Raw genomic sequence first — 16,350 nt, forward strand, 5'->3', positions numbered from 1 at the left:
GTTGTAGGTTATGTTTCACTTCCGTTCTTTCACAACGGTCTCGATTTAACTCATGTAAAATAGCAAACCTATGTACTAATACATGAAAGATGTTTCATTTAAGAATCGCTAATAAGAATTATCAAAATGGTCGTTTGTTCTCACCTTAAGGTAGAATTCTTAAGCACTAAATGTACATGGCGTATATATAGTTAAGAAAGATTCATAAGTCGGTTATTGGCAAGGTTCAATGAGTCCTTGTACTAACAATCTAACAATAAACTATACATTGATATAGAAACACAAATAAGTTCAATTGGTAGAAACTCTTATTTAAGAACACAAATAAATCAATCTAGAAGTTCATCCTTTCATCCTAACACGGATCTAGCTAAACATGGCTTTCTCAAAAACCATAAAAGTATTAAAGAAAATCATTAGCTAATCCAAAGATGAAACTAAACAATAAAACTTCCAACCGTCGTTTATTATTGTTGAAGCCTTTCGTTGTCGGATCTCTCTTTGCTAGATTATCAGTTGGGTATTTATATGTTTGGAGAAAGTCTTCCACGAGTTGATCTTTGACTCCTTCCAAATCAACCACTTCCCTTTGAGCCTACGCCAATAGCCACCGATACCCAATCCAACTTTATTCTTGGTAATATTGCATAACACCGTCGAATCCCTAATTCTTCTTAACACCGACCACAATGCAAATTTCCTCTATCTCACTCGAATCACAAGCCCATCTGAAAAGAAGAGGGTACCAAGCACACCATCAACTTTTTCGTTCGGCAACCTTTATGGACAAAACCTAATATAATCACAAGTAGGTCAATATTAAAGACCCTTCAAGAAGATTGTATATAGAGTTTCTCTCTTTCTATTCCGTAATCAATATCAAAGGTCCGTGTACCAGATTGTGTAGAAGAATTACTGGACGATCTTAAAAATTAACCAAGATCAATCTAGTATGTACCTGAATTGTACAAGATCCGAATTCTAATAAGTACGAGACTTGCAATCTATCTTCCAAGATATGAATTCGATAAGAACGAGTCTTGTTTGATCTTAATTAATAAGGGTTTAAACCTGAAAAAGGAGAGGGTCACTAGTACACCACTAACTTTTTCGTTCGGGAACCTATATGGAAAATCCTTGTACAATCTATACGTTCGGTTACGAAACTGTATTTAATATTTTTTAACAAGATAAACCTACTGTATTCCAAACTTTCCACGAACCGAATTCAACAAGAACGAGTCTTGTAGGTTATTTATATTTGAGTTAATACTATCTAGGTTTAGATACATATAACCTGTGATATCTCAATTATAAAGACAAAAACAATATAATGCGGAAAATAAATAACGCATATACCAAAGATTTTTGTTAACGAGAAAAATTACAATCTTGTAGAAAAATCGCGGGACCTAGTCCAAGTTGAACACATACTGATTTAAACGGTTACACCAATTACCTACTACTAGGTTTCGGACTAGATGTAATACCTTCTTCAATTGTATTCGTGCACCTGTAAAACTCCTATCAGAACACCAATTCTCTCTAGGAATTCCTCTTGCAAAACTTTTGGTAGAACCCCAATTCTCTTTAGAAGCTGCTCTTCGAAATCCTCTAGCAGAGTTTTAATTCTCTTTAGAATATACTCCTCAACAATTAGGGTTTACCGTTCCGTATCCTAATTGATTCCTCCTCACAAGATCACCTAGAAGTAATCTAGAGATATCTTGATCTATCAAATCTAGATTTTATGAAAAACACCTAGATACAGGTTCTATAACTTTCAAAGAAGATAGCTTGTCTGTGCTTTATGATCCCCAAGTAAGGTCTTTTAAAGTCTCACTCTTCTTCGTGAAGAGCAAAGATATGGAAAACAACCTTATGCAACACACGCATAATTTTTCAAGGGATAGTTTGTGGTTACATGAAACCCCTATTTAAAGTGAATAATCAAGGCTAAATTGCTTGGAAAGAAAGTTATATTGTCTGGGAGAGGGAACACCAAGGATTTGACTAAAAAAAAGACCTTTACTCACGTATTTTCGTTTTAATTAGTTCACGAATTTTTGCCAAAAGTTCGTATACAATTTCCTATTCACGAACTGCCCTCGCAACACATAATAAGTGTTGCTTTAATAAATCACTCATAACTTCTTTGCTATAACTCCGAATTAAGTAATTCTTGGCTCGTTCAATTCGTATTCTCATTCACTACAACATGAGGACCTTTTCAAGGAAAAAGGTCATTCTCATAAAAGTAGTGGCCTCAGATATCCTCGAGCGTACACATATGTGTATATTTACCGTCATAGGAATTGTTTCATAGAGTGAGCACTTGTTTCGATAGATAGAGAGGTCGAGTAAACAAGAGAATCAAGTGTTTGTTACTAACCTTTAATGAAGTTCTCCAAGACGTCTTTGTGTAGTCAACAATATCCATTCATCTAGGATATCTTTGATTCTATTTTCTACTTCTTAAACCTAATATAGTTTGAAACTGAATTTTAGGAGACTAAATCAAGAATGCGTTTTGTCATCTAAATTTGAAAAATAATTTGACATACCAACGCAAGTGGGTTCAACCGACCAATGCTCTAATAATATCCCCCTTGTCAGTTTTAGTGACAAAATAATTTTACATATGCTCTGAAAAGGCGAGGGTACCCAAATATACCTCAAGCTAAAACTTTTCCTTCCTATAAGTCATTTCTCCGAAAGTGATTGTCTATGGACAGAGTCGAGACAATGCAACTAATAGGTTCACACTTCGTGTGATCGTCTATGGATACGAGATCGAGACAATACAACAACGAAGTATGTTTACTTGATAAAAAAAGGTTCGGACTTAACCAAACACAATAGGATTACTTATCAAGTAAATAGGAATTAATTAACGTTTGTGTAATTTACTTTAATTATAATAAAACAATTATAATGCGGAAATATAAAGTAAATGACACAGCAAGATTTTGTTAATGAGGAAACCGCAAATGCAGAAAAACCCCGGGACCTTGTCCAGAATTGAATACTCTCAGGATTAAGCCGCTATACAAAATAAACTAACTTCGTATAGTTGGGACCAAACAACTAAACCTTAGTTCACCTAGTTCCGTCTTTATTCCCACTCCTCCAACTTATGAATAAGTCACGTACTTGGAACAATTCCTTTGGTTCGTATTCCAAACAGTAAAGGAACAACAAATCTGTTTGGTATCAACTCTCTTCAACCAAGTGATATGAGTTGGACAAAGGCTCTTCTGTTTATCTCAAATAAACTCCTTCGTCAGGTCCTTAGATCTATCTTATGTTCAATTACCAAAGTAATCGTAAGATATTGCAATCAATACTTTTAATCACAAAGAATTATATTGATGCCGATCTACTCAACTAATCAATCTAATCTACTACAAGGATAAACCTATTATAGTTGGATCCTCTTTTTACCGAAACAAGTATTGTGCACACCAAAGATTATAAACCCAAGTCAGAAATCTTCTATCTTTTATTTGTCTTCAAATCTTCTTAAATCTTCAATAAACACCTGCACACAACTACTTGAATCTCTTGTGATTAATCACACACAGAACAGTGTCTGTTAACAATGGATTATCACAAGATCGTTTTTAGAACTAACAACAGTCTAAAGATCCCTGTCGAAACTCTGAACTAGTTTGAGTGAATCTTATATCAGAAGAGAAGATTCTCAAGAATAAACAAACTAGGTGCAATCAGATTTCAACCACCGTTAGGCAATCAAATCAATGAAAACAAAAGAGAAACCGCAATTATCTAGTTTCCCACCAACGGTACACGCTAGAGCTTCTCAATCCCAAAGAAGACTTTAAACTGAACGGTCGTAAGAGATTTCGCCTAATTAGGTTACTCTCCTCTCCGAATATGTGGCTTCACCAGTAACAGCACAACCGAGGAAGTTTACTGTCACGAAAGATTAGTTTGCTAGAAATGCAAACTTCAAGTATTTATAGACAAGGAAGTTTGGACACCAAGGAATTTCCAAAACGGAAAATATTCTCAAGATGTGCAATATAATTTCCAAATTCGGTTTTCATAATTCCTGGAAATGCTTTGTTCAAAATAATGACCGAAAATCTCCTTGGAAAATCTTTAACTAGTAAATGCACATTACTAATTCTTATTTTCCATATATAAAATTAAAAACCTTAATTAAAAGATTCTTAACTTATTTAATTTCGATCCTGAGATATTTTCTTCCTTCTAGGTGTTAAGGAATAACTTTGAACAATAAAAGATACGCATTACTGCACATGTTCAAAGTGTGTCGACATCCTTACTTTGTAAGTCCTCTTTCATACTTACACACTTGAAACCGATTTGTCACACTTCCAAACAAGTTTAGAATTGGTTCATCTGACTTTCAAGAACTATGTGATTGATCAAGAAAACTCAATCACAAATCATGGGTTTAACGGTTCTACCAAAACAAGTTTCGGTTCTACCTCCATGTGAGTACTGTGCATAGACACACTAGCTTTCCAAAATTCGGTTGACTAGGTATTATGATCGGTTCTCCACATTAACATGGTATCTAACTTATATGTGTTGCACATGTCCATAGGATCGGTTCCCCTTTGCCTAAAAACGTGTTGCACATGTCCATAGGATCGGTTCCCCTTTCTTCTATAAACCTTGTTGCACCTCATACAAGGATCGATTCCCCTTTGTGATGTGTTGCACCTCTTACTAGGATCGGTTCCCCTTTACCCAGAGTTGGTCTTACAAACACACAAACTCGATCATACCATCTCAGGTGATTACTTAAGATCGGTTTCACTAATAAAAGTCATACCAATACATAAGTCAGGCCTTATGTGAATAGTTTTACCAAGAACACAAACAAGTCATGAGCGGTTATACTAATCACACATATTGGTCGATCATAAGATATGCAATGAATAACAATCCCAATAACGCCTAGCGATTTCCTTTTCGATTCACAAAACAAGTTCATGAACTTACTTCCTTAAAACACATGTAAAACATTGTTTCCTAGGATGAAATCCTCACCTCATACCCATACATAATCACAATAGCATTTAAACGATTATGTCGATGTCTTATATACAAAGTTTAATGGTTAAGAAATAAACCTCGTATTGTATTCCTTAATACTACGTCTATCTAGAGTGTTCATGCTTCACAGTTTTGTTTTCAATATGCACGACTTGAAATATACGCTAGGGAATGAAACAGTTCAAGTCAAATATAACTAACCTCAAGTGGAAGGATGATGTTGTGGTTGTAGCTCCTTACTTCTTCACTTCTTCAAGTCTTCGTTATACTTATAATGTCTCATATCCTAATACTTTCAATCTAACCTATACGAAGTTGACTCTAGTACATTAATCAATCGACTCTTAAATGAGTTTTGGTTCACTAAAATATGACAACCAAACTTGACATACCAACGCTTGGTGGGTTCAACTGATCTATGCTCTAACATGCTCTAAATCCACTATGCTTCTTGATTTGTTGAATTTTCAACGTCTTCGATTCTGCAAGTCTTCATTTTGTACTTGTTGAAGATTCATAACATGATACATGTGTATCATTCTCTCTCCGAGAACTAGTAATTCTCAAGACGGATTGGGGATACAATTGTAATTTAGAAGGGATTACTGATTTAAGGAAATATTCCTAAGGAAAATAGATTCCTAAGAGGTTTGGGAAACCAAACTAAATTAAGGAAGTATACCTAGACAAGGAAATACTTTCTAGACAAGGTAATATTCCTAGAAAGGGAAATATACCTAGAAAAGGAATTATTCCTAGATAAGGAAATAGATTTCTAGAAGGTTTGGGAAAACATTAAAGCTATAAATAGAGATGTTTAGCTCATAGCTTAAGACATATAGAGAGTGTGGTTTGACACCTAGAAAAGGAGGTTTAACACACATACCTAGAGAGAAGTTTATGAGACAATTAATTATTATAGAAGCAAGCTTAGCAAACAGTTTAGGGTTAACTATTACATTAAAGTTCTAGGGACCTTAGTCGCAAATAGAGTTCGCAAACGAACCTGAGTTCATGAGTATGAAAATCCATACTTGCCGATTTTAGAACTTGACCATTGTGTTCGCAAACTGAGTACGCGAACAAGAGTTCCGGACTTTGGCTTTGTCCAGCCGTTAGCAAACAGAGTACGCGAACATCAGTTCCGTACTTGGCCTTGTCTATCCCGTTTGAAACACAGGGTGCGCGAACAACAACTCTGGACATTTTCACAAGTAAACCAGTTCGTAAACAACGTTCGAAAACAATAATTGCGGACCTGAACTAGACTTACACAGTTAGCATACAAAGTATACAACCTGTATTATATCCAGACATGGTAGTCGTTCTAAAACTCTCACTTAATCGTTGAAACATCCTTAGAAGACAACAATGGTAATCTTACACATACCACTAGCTTCAAGTAGTTTTCAAGTGATTAATAGGTCAATACGAAACTTCCCAAGTTGACATCAAATGATTGTCTCACACACATCATGTAAGATGTTCAAGGTAATTTTCACATGATCGTCTTTGAATTAATATTTAATTTCCAACAAATAAATTGTCTCCAACTAAACTTTTCAAGAATACGATGAACATAGCTAAAACTAAAAGCTTCCGACACATATTTCGAGAAATAGATAAGCGAGATAAACTCAGCTCAAAATATCAAATGTGTATAATGTAAAAGTCTATATAGATATACGACTTAGTCTCATTAGAAGATAGAATAGAATAGACTTATGAGTGATAGATAAGTTTTAGTCTCCATATACCTTTTGTTGATGAAGTTCCTCCAAGCTCTTCAGTAGATCCTCTTCTTTAATTGGTGAACGTTGTGAAGTCTAAAGCTCAACTACACACTTCTATCCTAATCCGAGACATAGCTATAAGTAGATTAGAAATCAAGTATATAGTTTTGATCAACTAAACGTGAAAAACAAGCTTGAAATAGCAACGCTTGAGAGTTCGACCGAGCAATGCTCTAACAGTAGGCATGTGAACATACAAACAATAATAATGCACAGGACCAAAGAGATTTTGTGAATAAAGTTGTCTTAGAAGTTTATATGAGAGATAAAAAAATGTACAATAACCATGGTCAAGGTATGCAGAACGAGTATACATAACCTTGGGAAGTTCATTGCGCTTTTGCCTTTGTTCCGAAACTAGGTCAGATTGACCAGGTATGCATACCGAGTATGCGTACCTTTGGCAGCTGCAGATTCAGATCCAAAAGGTATGCATACCAGGTATGTGTACTCTTAGCAGTTCGCGAAGTCAGATCGAAAAGGCATGGGTACTGGGTATTCGTACCTTCAGCAACTCTCGAACCCATATCAAAAGGGTATGCATACCGGGTATGCGTACGTTATGCAGTTCACGAAATACAGATCGACTTAGTATGCATATTGGGTATGCGTACTCTAAATATTTTGTGCATTTATCTCATAATCAATTTCGAAGCAATCCTAATATCCGTAGACAGTTCATGCACTTTTTGCTTGGGCAATATTCAAAAGATCAATTTAGACAAAAAATAGTTTGTGAACAATGAATTGTTCAAACTGATATTACTAAAAACCTATAAACATCCATTGCTCGAATCATATTTCGAGGGTTTAAACTTTAAACGAGAAAAGTTTGAACTCGAAATTTCTTCTTTGCAGTATTAAATCAGCTAAAATCATACGACATAGTCTCATAAGATAGAATGGTACATGCAATGAGTAAATAGGATAGGTCAGTCTTCACATACCTCTTTGTTGATGAAGTTCTCGCAAATGTCTTCGTTTGTTCTTCAGTCTTCAATCTTCAAGGGTATTTGGTGATATCTGATACTCAACTATCATGATGTAATCCTAGTCCTAGACTTGACTTTAGTAGACTAGAAATCGAGATATAATTTTGTATATCTAACATTGACTTAGTAGTCCGAGACTTAAGTACCATGCGTCTTATGGTTGGTTTATATGACCCAACCGTAAATTGCTCTGAAAATCTAAAAATTTAAATAAATCTCTAAAATTTTGTCACCGGAATCGCTCATAACGGTTGGTTTATCAAAACATAGGTTTTTCCAAAGAAATCTCCAAAAAGAAGAAGAAAAAAAAAGTCTCTCCACTTATGCTTTCCACCAAAATATTTCTTAATTGAATTTAATTTATTGACTAAGTATAAAAGAAATCATTAATATAATCATTAACTAGTTAAATGATTAACACTAACTATATGAACGTGGTTTAGCCATTATGAAAAATATTTAGATAAGCCGATTTTAAAATTACTAATTAGCGATCCATTTTTGTCTTATTACAAGACCCCCTCTGTTGGATTTAGCAGTCCCCGTACGAGGTTTCAAATGAAAATCTCAAATACAACGTATGCCTAACACGAGTTTCTCACTGGTACCTAAATCACCTGAAAGTTCCTGTTGCCCTCCGCTAAGCCGTTTGCCTTCGAGGGCCCTAGGTTCTTTGGAATAAACTGGGGGATTCAGATATAATTTTCCAAAATATATTCAAAGTAGCTCTTATATCTATAATATCTCAGCTTGGTCAAAACAAACCGTCTAGGTTGCCATTCAGTGTATGTGAATCGCCAAGTTTATAAATAGATTAAAAATTACGAGTTGCAAATTAGTATGTAAGAAGATAAGATAAACTTAGGGATATTTTGACTTTGGGTCCCATAAAATGGTATACCTTTGCATTTGGAGCCTAACTTTGTCCAGCTTTGAGTTTGGGTCCCGGTCAAAGGTTGACTATTCTTGACCATCCAACAATCAGTTAAATATGGGTTATTTTAACAAAAATATTACTTTTTATTTATTTACTAACTCTACCAAGTTATCCAAGACAGTGAAATGACTAACGAAAACGTTTTATTTTTATTAAAATATCTCATATTTAACTGATTGTTGGATGGTCAAGAATAGTCAATCTTTGACCGGGACCCAAACTCAAAACTGGACAAAATTAGGCTCCAAATGCAAAGGTATACCATTTTATGGGACCCAAAGTCAAAATGTCCCATAAACTTATACTGCTAATTTAAAAAACACAAGACGTGCTGTATCTGTGTATATATTCGTCTATTGGGTGTCAAGGACAACGGAGAGTCGCTAATGGAACCGCTAATTATATTCTTCATAGTTTTTGGTTGCATCTTCGTTCCTTTCGGGTTGATGATGGTTGGTCGTTGTGTTAATACTAACAAATTTGGTGACATATTGAAAATAAAGGAGGAAAGAAGAGAAAATATTCATCCAAACAGTCATATCAGCGGAGATGCGGTTATTAAGGTAGGCGGACCTGCCACCTATGATAGGGGCGTCGGTAAAAGTGGTGGTGGTGGTTGCTAGTTGAGTCGTAGAACTAGAGATGTGAATATAAGCTATCTTATGTACAAAAATATGAGAAAACATCTTATGATATTCTCTAATTTCTTCATTTTCCCAACAAAGATTTGGTAGCCTTGTAATCTTGTTTGCACTCACTCTATCCATTAATTATAAACGTCTCGATCTTTTCATAAAATAGAGGACTCCCCTCAGGTAAAAGTTACGGCTGGTTAAATTCGAGTTTTTGTTAGGCTGCAACTTCCATTCTCATTTTAAACGTTGTAACCAGTTCAAAAGTGATTGGCGAATCAACAGACGAAATTTGGAATTTAGCTATAGAGAAAAATCAGCAGGCCCTCCTAACTTCCTGAAATCAACTCCTCAATCACAGTTCTATATCAACGAACATAATATAAGTAATTATGGAATAAAAGGTTTGGCGACAAATGATAACTGGACAAGGTGATCCGGATCGGAAATATTATAACAAATTTTGAAAGGTAAACATTTTCTCATCCTTGATTTTTCATATATACAGGCGTGAATGTGTTTTAAAAGCACATAAACTCGCACATTGACTTCAAGAATCAACTGGCATTTCCAGATCTCCATTTGTATAAATCCTAGCTAGGGGTAGTAAAAGAAAAAAGAGAAAAATCTATGTTCAAAGTAAATCGTCCCCGAAGAGATAGAGAATTCGCTCAACAGCCCAGCTGGGCTCGGATTTACCTGCAGTGGCACAGGTCGTTAATGGCACTGACATAATGGGCAGTAACAATGAAGTCCTACACAGAGGGCAAGTCTTCTGATCGTTGTGGTTGAACCATCTGTCTATGCATTCGCTGTGAAAAACATGACAGCAATTCCTAAGCTCTCTCACCTTATCATTTCCCGTCAATTCATTCAAACACACTGCACATGTTTTACAGTTTTCTAATCTTCCATCAGCAACCATCTCTTCATAGGTCGTCACATCATCATCATGGAGTCTTGAATAATGAGCCATCGTCGTCAACAATTGCGATGCAGTGGTGGTTGAATATTCATCAGAACTACTAGTACTGCTGCAATATCTGATAATGCAGTCAAGACCACGACCTATGTGTCGGAGCCCTGGGACCCAGTAAAACGCTATTCGGGTCACGGCCAGAATGATTGCTGCTTTGCATGTTAGATGTGTTAGTATCAAACTAGAAGCAAAACTCATTTTGTTGACGATTGTAAGAAACCGAATGGATTAGAAAGAGAGGATAGATATTGTAATGAGGAAGGAAGAAGTCTTATGGAGATGAAATTGTATTTAAAGGAGGAAAAACATGGTGGATGATGTGTTTTTAGGTGGTGGGTCAATTACTTTAACTAGTAGTCCTTTTTCTTTCATGATCTCATCGATTAGGGGGAGGAATAAAGCTATGTTATCCATGAAAATGAAGTGTTGTGTAAAGTTGTGAATAAATGGATTAAGAAAACCAGAAAAAGGAAAAGCTTAACTCAGATATCTGAAAATTATATTCCAAGATAGCAAGAAAGAAAGAATGTTAATTAAACCTTTTTTAATTTTTCCCCCCCTCAAAAAAGTGAGCAACATGAGAATGCTGGGAAATCCTGTAGTGCCTCACTACCTAAGCAAGTAAAGATGGTAAAAAAAATAAATTATACGCATACTTCAAATATAACAGACAATGATTCTTGTAAACTAGCATGATCAAAATTTAGAAGTGGCCAAAAATGCTGCAAATTTAGGTGAGCTAAAACAACACAATGGGATAAACATTATATTCATTTCTAAAGTTTTTTTTTTCTTTTTTCTTTTTCAACAAAACCACATGAAAAAAAATGATTTTTTTATGATTTTTAGAGATTTGAGATGTCGGGACCCGGGAACACCCCTCAGACCGTCCCTAGTTTCGTCCCCCGGAGACGAGAACTTGCTTACGAACAGTCAAACTTGCGGTCGCACCCCTTTTGTTGTACGACGCAGAGAGGGTGGCCGTTGAGCCAATGGCATACCAGCACAAAGTCATTGGTCTTATTATGTCAGTGTACGTGTTCTTTCAATAATAACTCTAAAAAAGAATTGTGTCAGTTCAAATGCAGCCAAAGCTACACGCAAAATATGCCTGGTGGGATTTGGAATTTGGATACGTGGTTTGAAAGAAAATGGGGTTTTCTTGGTTGAGGACACAAACCCTGTTCTTTATAACAAGGCAACCAACGCCATAAACCTTATAATAGCGTTATCTATCTTCCTCACTCACATGTTAACATCATGGAAAATTTGTCCGAGTCAAAAGTGGCCAGAAATGCGTAGATTCCTCCTCATCACACTAGAAGATTAGATCTTCTTTTTCCTTTCTCTGTTTTTCACCTTTTGTTAAAGTACATATAGATGCATTTGAGGAGCTTGTTTGGTTGTTAGAGTGACACCATAAACCACCACTAATCGTCACCACAAAAGCATATGCACATACTTTTTTTTCTCCTCTAAGCAGAAGAAAGAAATTCATTTCATGTCAATTTTTTTTTTTATTTATGTCGAAAAACAACGGGACTTCACATTTTAATAGAGGGGCTTCACTAATAGGATAAAAACGGGTACCTGTTAATAGTTTCAAACCCCCTTTATCTAAAATATTTTCATAATGGCTAAACAACCCTCATGTAGTTGGTGCTAATAATCTAATAACTAGATTAATATATTGTAGTAGAATTATAGGAAAAGAGAATGAGACAGAGGCATAAAAGGGATTTCTATTGATAAGTGATCAACCTTATTACATAACTATAGTATCCTTTATATAATGGAAAGGTAAACCCTAACTATATAGATGGGCCGCACATCTATGGGCCGTAGGCCCTACAACACTCGCCCTTGTGCGGTTCAATAGAATTTCATATGATGTGCTTCACATATAGTGCTTCGAATGTCGTTCTTCAAATGTCGTCCTCTCCTTGATGACTTGCGCCAAAATCAATTGCCTCATTAAAACTTTGACAAGGAAAAACCCAGTAGGACAAAACCTTGGTACAACTCTTCACATGTAGTACTTCATATGTTGTCTCTTACTTTACATGTAGTTCATCACACGTAATACGATCTTCAAAGATCGATGATTCTAAGTTAATTGTCTCGCTAAAACTTCGCCAGGGAAACCCAGAGGGACAAAACCTGGACTAAAGAAAAAGAGTACAATATTAAGCAAACTTAGAACGTAGTTGGACTCGAATATGTTGCCTCATTAAAACCTTGATAAGGAAAACCCAGTGGGATAAAACCTCAACGAAGGGAAAAGAGTACAACGTGACAAATGCAAGTAAATGTGATCCGTTGCAGATGATCACTTTGCTTCGTTGAAGTTGATTAGTTGTTTCACAACTTCTTAGGCAGAAAATCCTTCTGGAAAAGTCAATAGCCTTACTTGGGAAGTTAATTCCCGGTGTTTGTTGTTGTCTAATTAAAAACCTTTCTGAGCAACAAAACCCTGTGGGAAAAAGTAACCTCGGTGAAGGAAAATATTTCAACACACCATTAGATGCTCCCCCTGATGTCAAACAATTTTCATTAGTCTAATGCAGTCAAAAGGAGTTTATCACACTTTACTTCGGTGACATGAATGTTTATAAGACCATGTTGTTGATTCTGGAAGTTACGCTGCTTAACAGAATATCTGGTTTCATTTCTTTGATCTAGATATTTTCAGTAATATCAACGGAGATCTTTATGTCTTCAGCGTTCAACATACTTGATGTTTTTAGTGTTGTCTCTCTAAAAACCTTGTCGAGTAATAAAGCCCTTTGAGAAAAACTATATTCGATCGAAGGGAAAAAGGGTACAAAACATCTTCAATTTCGAAGTAAAATATGTCGATATCTTATCCTTGGATCCTCCCCCTGATGTCGGCATCTCCCCTGATTACTTTCAGAGTTGTTCCAGACTGTTTCTTTAGTCATGTACTTTTCGAAATTGAATATCAGTAATGACTTAGAAAATAGTCTACCGTATCTCCCCCTGATTACTTTCGTTGGAGAAGAGATTATTGTTCCTTTATAATCAACAACCTTTGGGTTGCACTTTCGTTAGCATTCCTTTTTTATGTCTTTGCATGGATAAAACAAATTTATGTCAATGGTTCCTTTTAAGCACATGATTATATTCACTATACCATTTCAATGACGTTGCGTTGGCGCTGAGCTATATCTAGCTAACAAGTTCATTGAGTATGTAACATTTGGTCGAGTACATTATGCTAAGTACAATAATGCGTCTATTATACTTAGATAAGGAAAGTTTATCTCCCGACCCAACTTCGTCATCTTCCTTTAGACGAATTGGTCATTTATGTACATTTGAAACTCGACTAATCATGAGAGTGCTAGCAGCATGCACATCCTTGTTAAATTGCCTGACAATGGACATATGCAAACTGGTGAAATAATATACCACAAGCTCGGTCTTCTAGTTTAGAACATAGATAAGATCGAGATTTCCCAGGATTTTCATCTCAAATTCAGATTTTAAATAGCTTGTAAGATCTCTTATTCCATTAAGATTACTTATCATGTCCATACCGTTGACATAGATAGCTATAATTCTGAATCAGGAACTTATTTAATACGCATGACATGAAATCTTACTTGTTTGTCCCTTCCCAATCAAATAGTCACTTATACGGATATACCACATCCGCCTGATTGTTTAAATCAATAAGTGAGTGTTCCAGTGTAACTGCAAACACACTTCGTGGTTCAGAGTCATTCGACTTGGGAAGCAAAAGGCCATCATGCACTTTTCCAAATATCTTTGAGCCTAAATCTCCAGAGATATAACCACATCTACTATGTTTCAAGTTCTTTTGAAACTACCAAGCAAACTAATTAACTGAAAATTATGATGTTCAAAAGAGTAAGCGATCCAGGGGTTTGTGAGAAACCTCGCGCCACAAGGTGATTCCTTATACTTTAAGACCTCATTCTTCTCACTACATTTTGTGACAAATAACCACATATGTCCCACAGGCTTTACACTAGGTTGGCTAGCACTACCACACCAAACACCCGTATATTTATCAAAGAACTAAGTTCTGCCTGGATTGCGTAGGCCAAATAAGCTATCTATTTGAAATTAATCAAAATAAAGCATGGTTCGATCTCATTGTGCTCTATTTCTGGAGCAACTATTTATGGATTATATCATCATTATGCACGCATGTGTAGATGGGGAAAAACGATTTGCTGGTTTTTAAGGAATTGAGGAGACGACCGTACGGAGGAGACTCCTCGAACCGAGCGAAATGTTAAACCTCACACAGATGCACCGCTGCAAAGGGGGTGCTTTAGATTCGAGAGATCAATCTGTAGTACTCTGGCCTAAATCAAGACAATGACCGTTCCGGAGTAAATTCGTTCACAAGAGAGGATGGGTTGATTTGTAGGAGGGAAGCTGAGAAATGTGTGGAATCAATGGTAATCAAAGATTGTGGGTGTGTGAATTCTGAATACGATAAGCTCTGAGTGATTGAAATTGCTCAATTGAGAGTAGTTGCTCAATTGATGAGTTGATGATCTCGTGTTGTCGATGAGACGTGAGATTGATGATACTGTTGATGATTCAATCATGATTCAGAGACTTATTTATATTGCTAGAATTGTAGACACCATGATTCCATGAAGTGTGACAGTTGATGAAATCAAGGAGTGGGGAAGTGGAGATCGTGTTTGAAACCAGTTGCTCAACGTGTGGAGACTTGGTCGATTTTCCACCCACTACCTCGTGAATTCCTTCAACTGATTGCACGACTTGCTCACACTCCATCGTGTGTTTGAACACACGTGCCGTAGACCGCCAGACCAAAACCCTAAGTGATATCCCCCCAAGTGACACGATTGACGTCTCGTGGTATGTTAGTAAATTGATGACTTTGTGGTTTGATGGTACGATGAGTCCATGTAGTTGCTGAGTTGAACATGATGTTCTGAAACTCATGAATTGAACATGTCATGAGACAGAGGTATAGTTCTTACGATGAAGTGAGCAAGTATTTCTCATTCGATGGATCGTTGAATATTGATTGTTGAACCAATATTCCTTGGTTTGAGCAAATATTCTTCATCTGAGCAAGTGTTGATCATGTGATGAATTGTTGAATATTTAATCGTCTGAGCATGTATTGATCATCTGATGGATTATTGGCAGCGTACCAAAAATATTAATTAGAATACTGGTCATTGAACCGAGCATAATTAATAAAATTAATGGCCATGAGGTCGTCGTAAAATTATTAAGGTTGGAATCTGGAATGATGATCCTTGGATTCAGAAACCCTAATTTGATCAATTGATGATCAATTCATGGTTCGTCAGAATTTCAACCATGGGACGAAGGAGGGAGCGACTACATGGGACCGTGGATCAACCATGTAGTGTCCATATGCTCACGTGATTAAATACAAAGAACTCGTGAAGAGTTGACGATTTGTTGGTGAAAGAATGATCAAATGTTGATTTAATCATTTATTCGAAAATGCTCGTCTGAGCTTTAGGTGAGAAAACCTAATTAATTATGATGAGGCGAGGGACCGACCATGGAGTCATAAAACCGTCCCTGGGTTATCACGTGACCGCCTGACGATCACTTCATGAAAATCCAAAGTGTTTGGAAGAGTTTTGGACCTAATACGAGCAATTATGCAAATTAGGTCAAAACTGTGAAAATTGATGGGACCGGCTTCCGTGAGCCAAATAGCCAATCTTGGTCGGTTAAGATAGCGTGCTCGTGTCCCCAAGGTGTCCTCGTCTCAGTCCTGAGAATTTTGATATTTTCTGGCATGCAATTGAGCATCCATTCGAGAAAATATGCCAAAATTAGGGTTTCGACGAAACTGAGGAAAACACCATGAGATGATGAAAATAATTATAAAATAAGGGATGAGGAGGCGTGGGACCTCCGTGGTCAAGGCATGGTCGGCCAGTCGTGA

General features: G+C 36.3%; 1 protein-coding gene across 1 annotated transcript; it reads right to left on the minus strand.

The window, feature by feature from the left end:
- Nucleotides 1-10,040: 10,040 nt before the first annotated feature.
- Nucleotides 10,041-10,583, minus strand: LOC113348125 (E3 ubiquitin-protein ligase RHA1B-like). The gene has a single exon (XM_026591833.1). The coding sequence runs from the start codon at nucleotides 10,581-10,583 to the stop codon at nucleotides 10,041-10,043; it is 543 nt and encodes a 180-aa protein (XP_026447618.1).
- Between the last annotated feature and the right edge of the window lie 5,767 nt (nucleotides 10,584-16,350).

The sequence above is a fragment of the Papaver somniferum genome, chromosome 1 (genome assembly GCF_003573695.1).
Source record: "Papaver somniferum cultivar HN1 chromosome 1, ASM357369v1, whole genome shotgun sequence".
Classification (NCBI taxonomy): Eukaryota; Viridiplantae; Streptophyta; class Magnoliopsida; order Ranunculales; family Papaveraceae; genus Papaver; species Papaver somniferum.

Excerpts from the sequence above, each read along its gene's own strand:
- LOC113348125 (XM_026591833.1), bottom strand. The coding sequence starts at position 10,583 with ATGAGTTTTGCTTCTAGTTTGATACTAACACATCTAACATGCAAAGCA.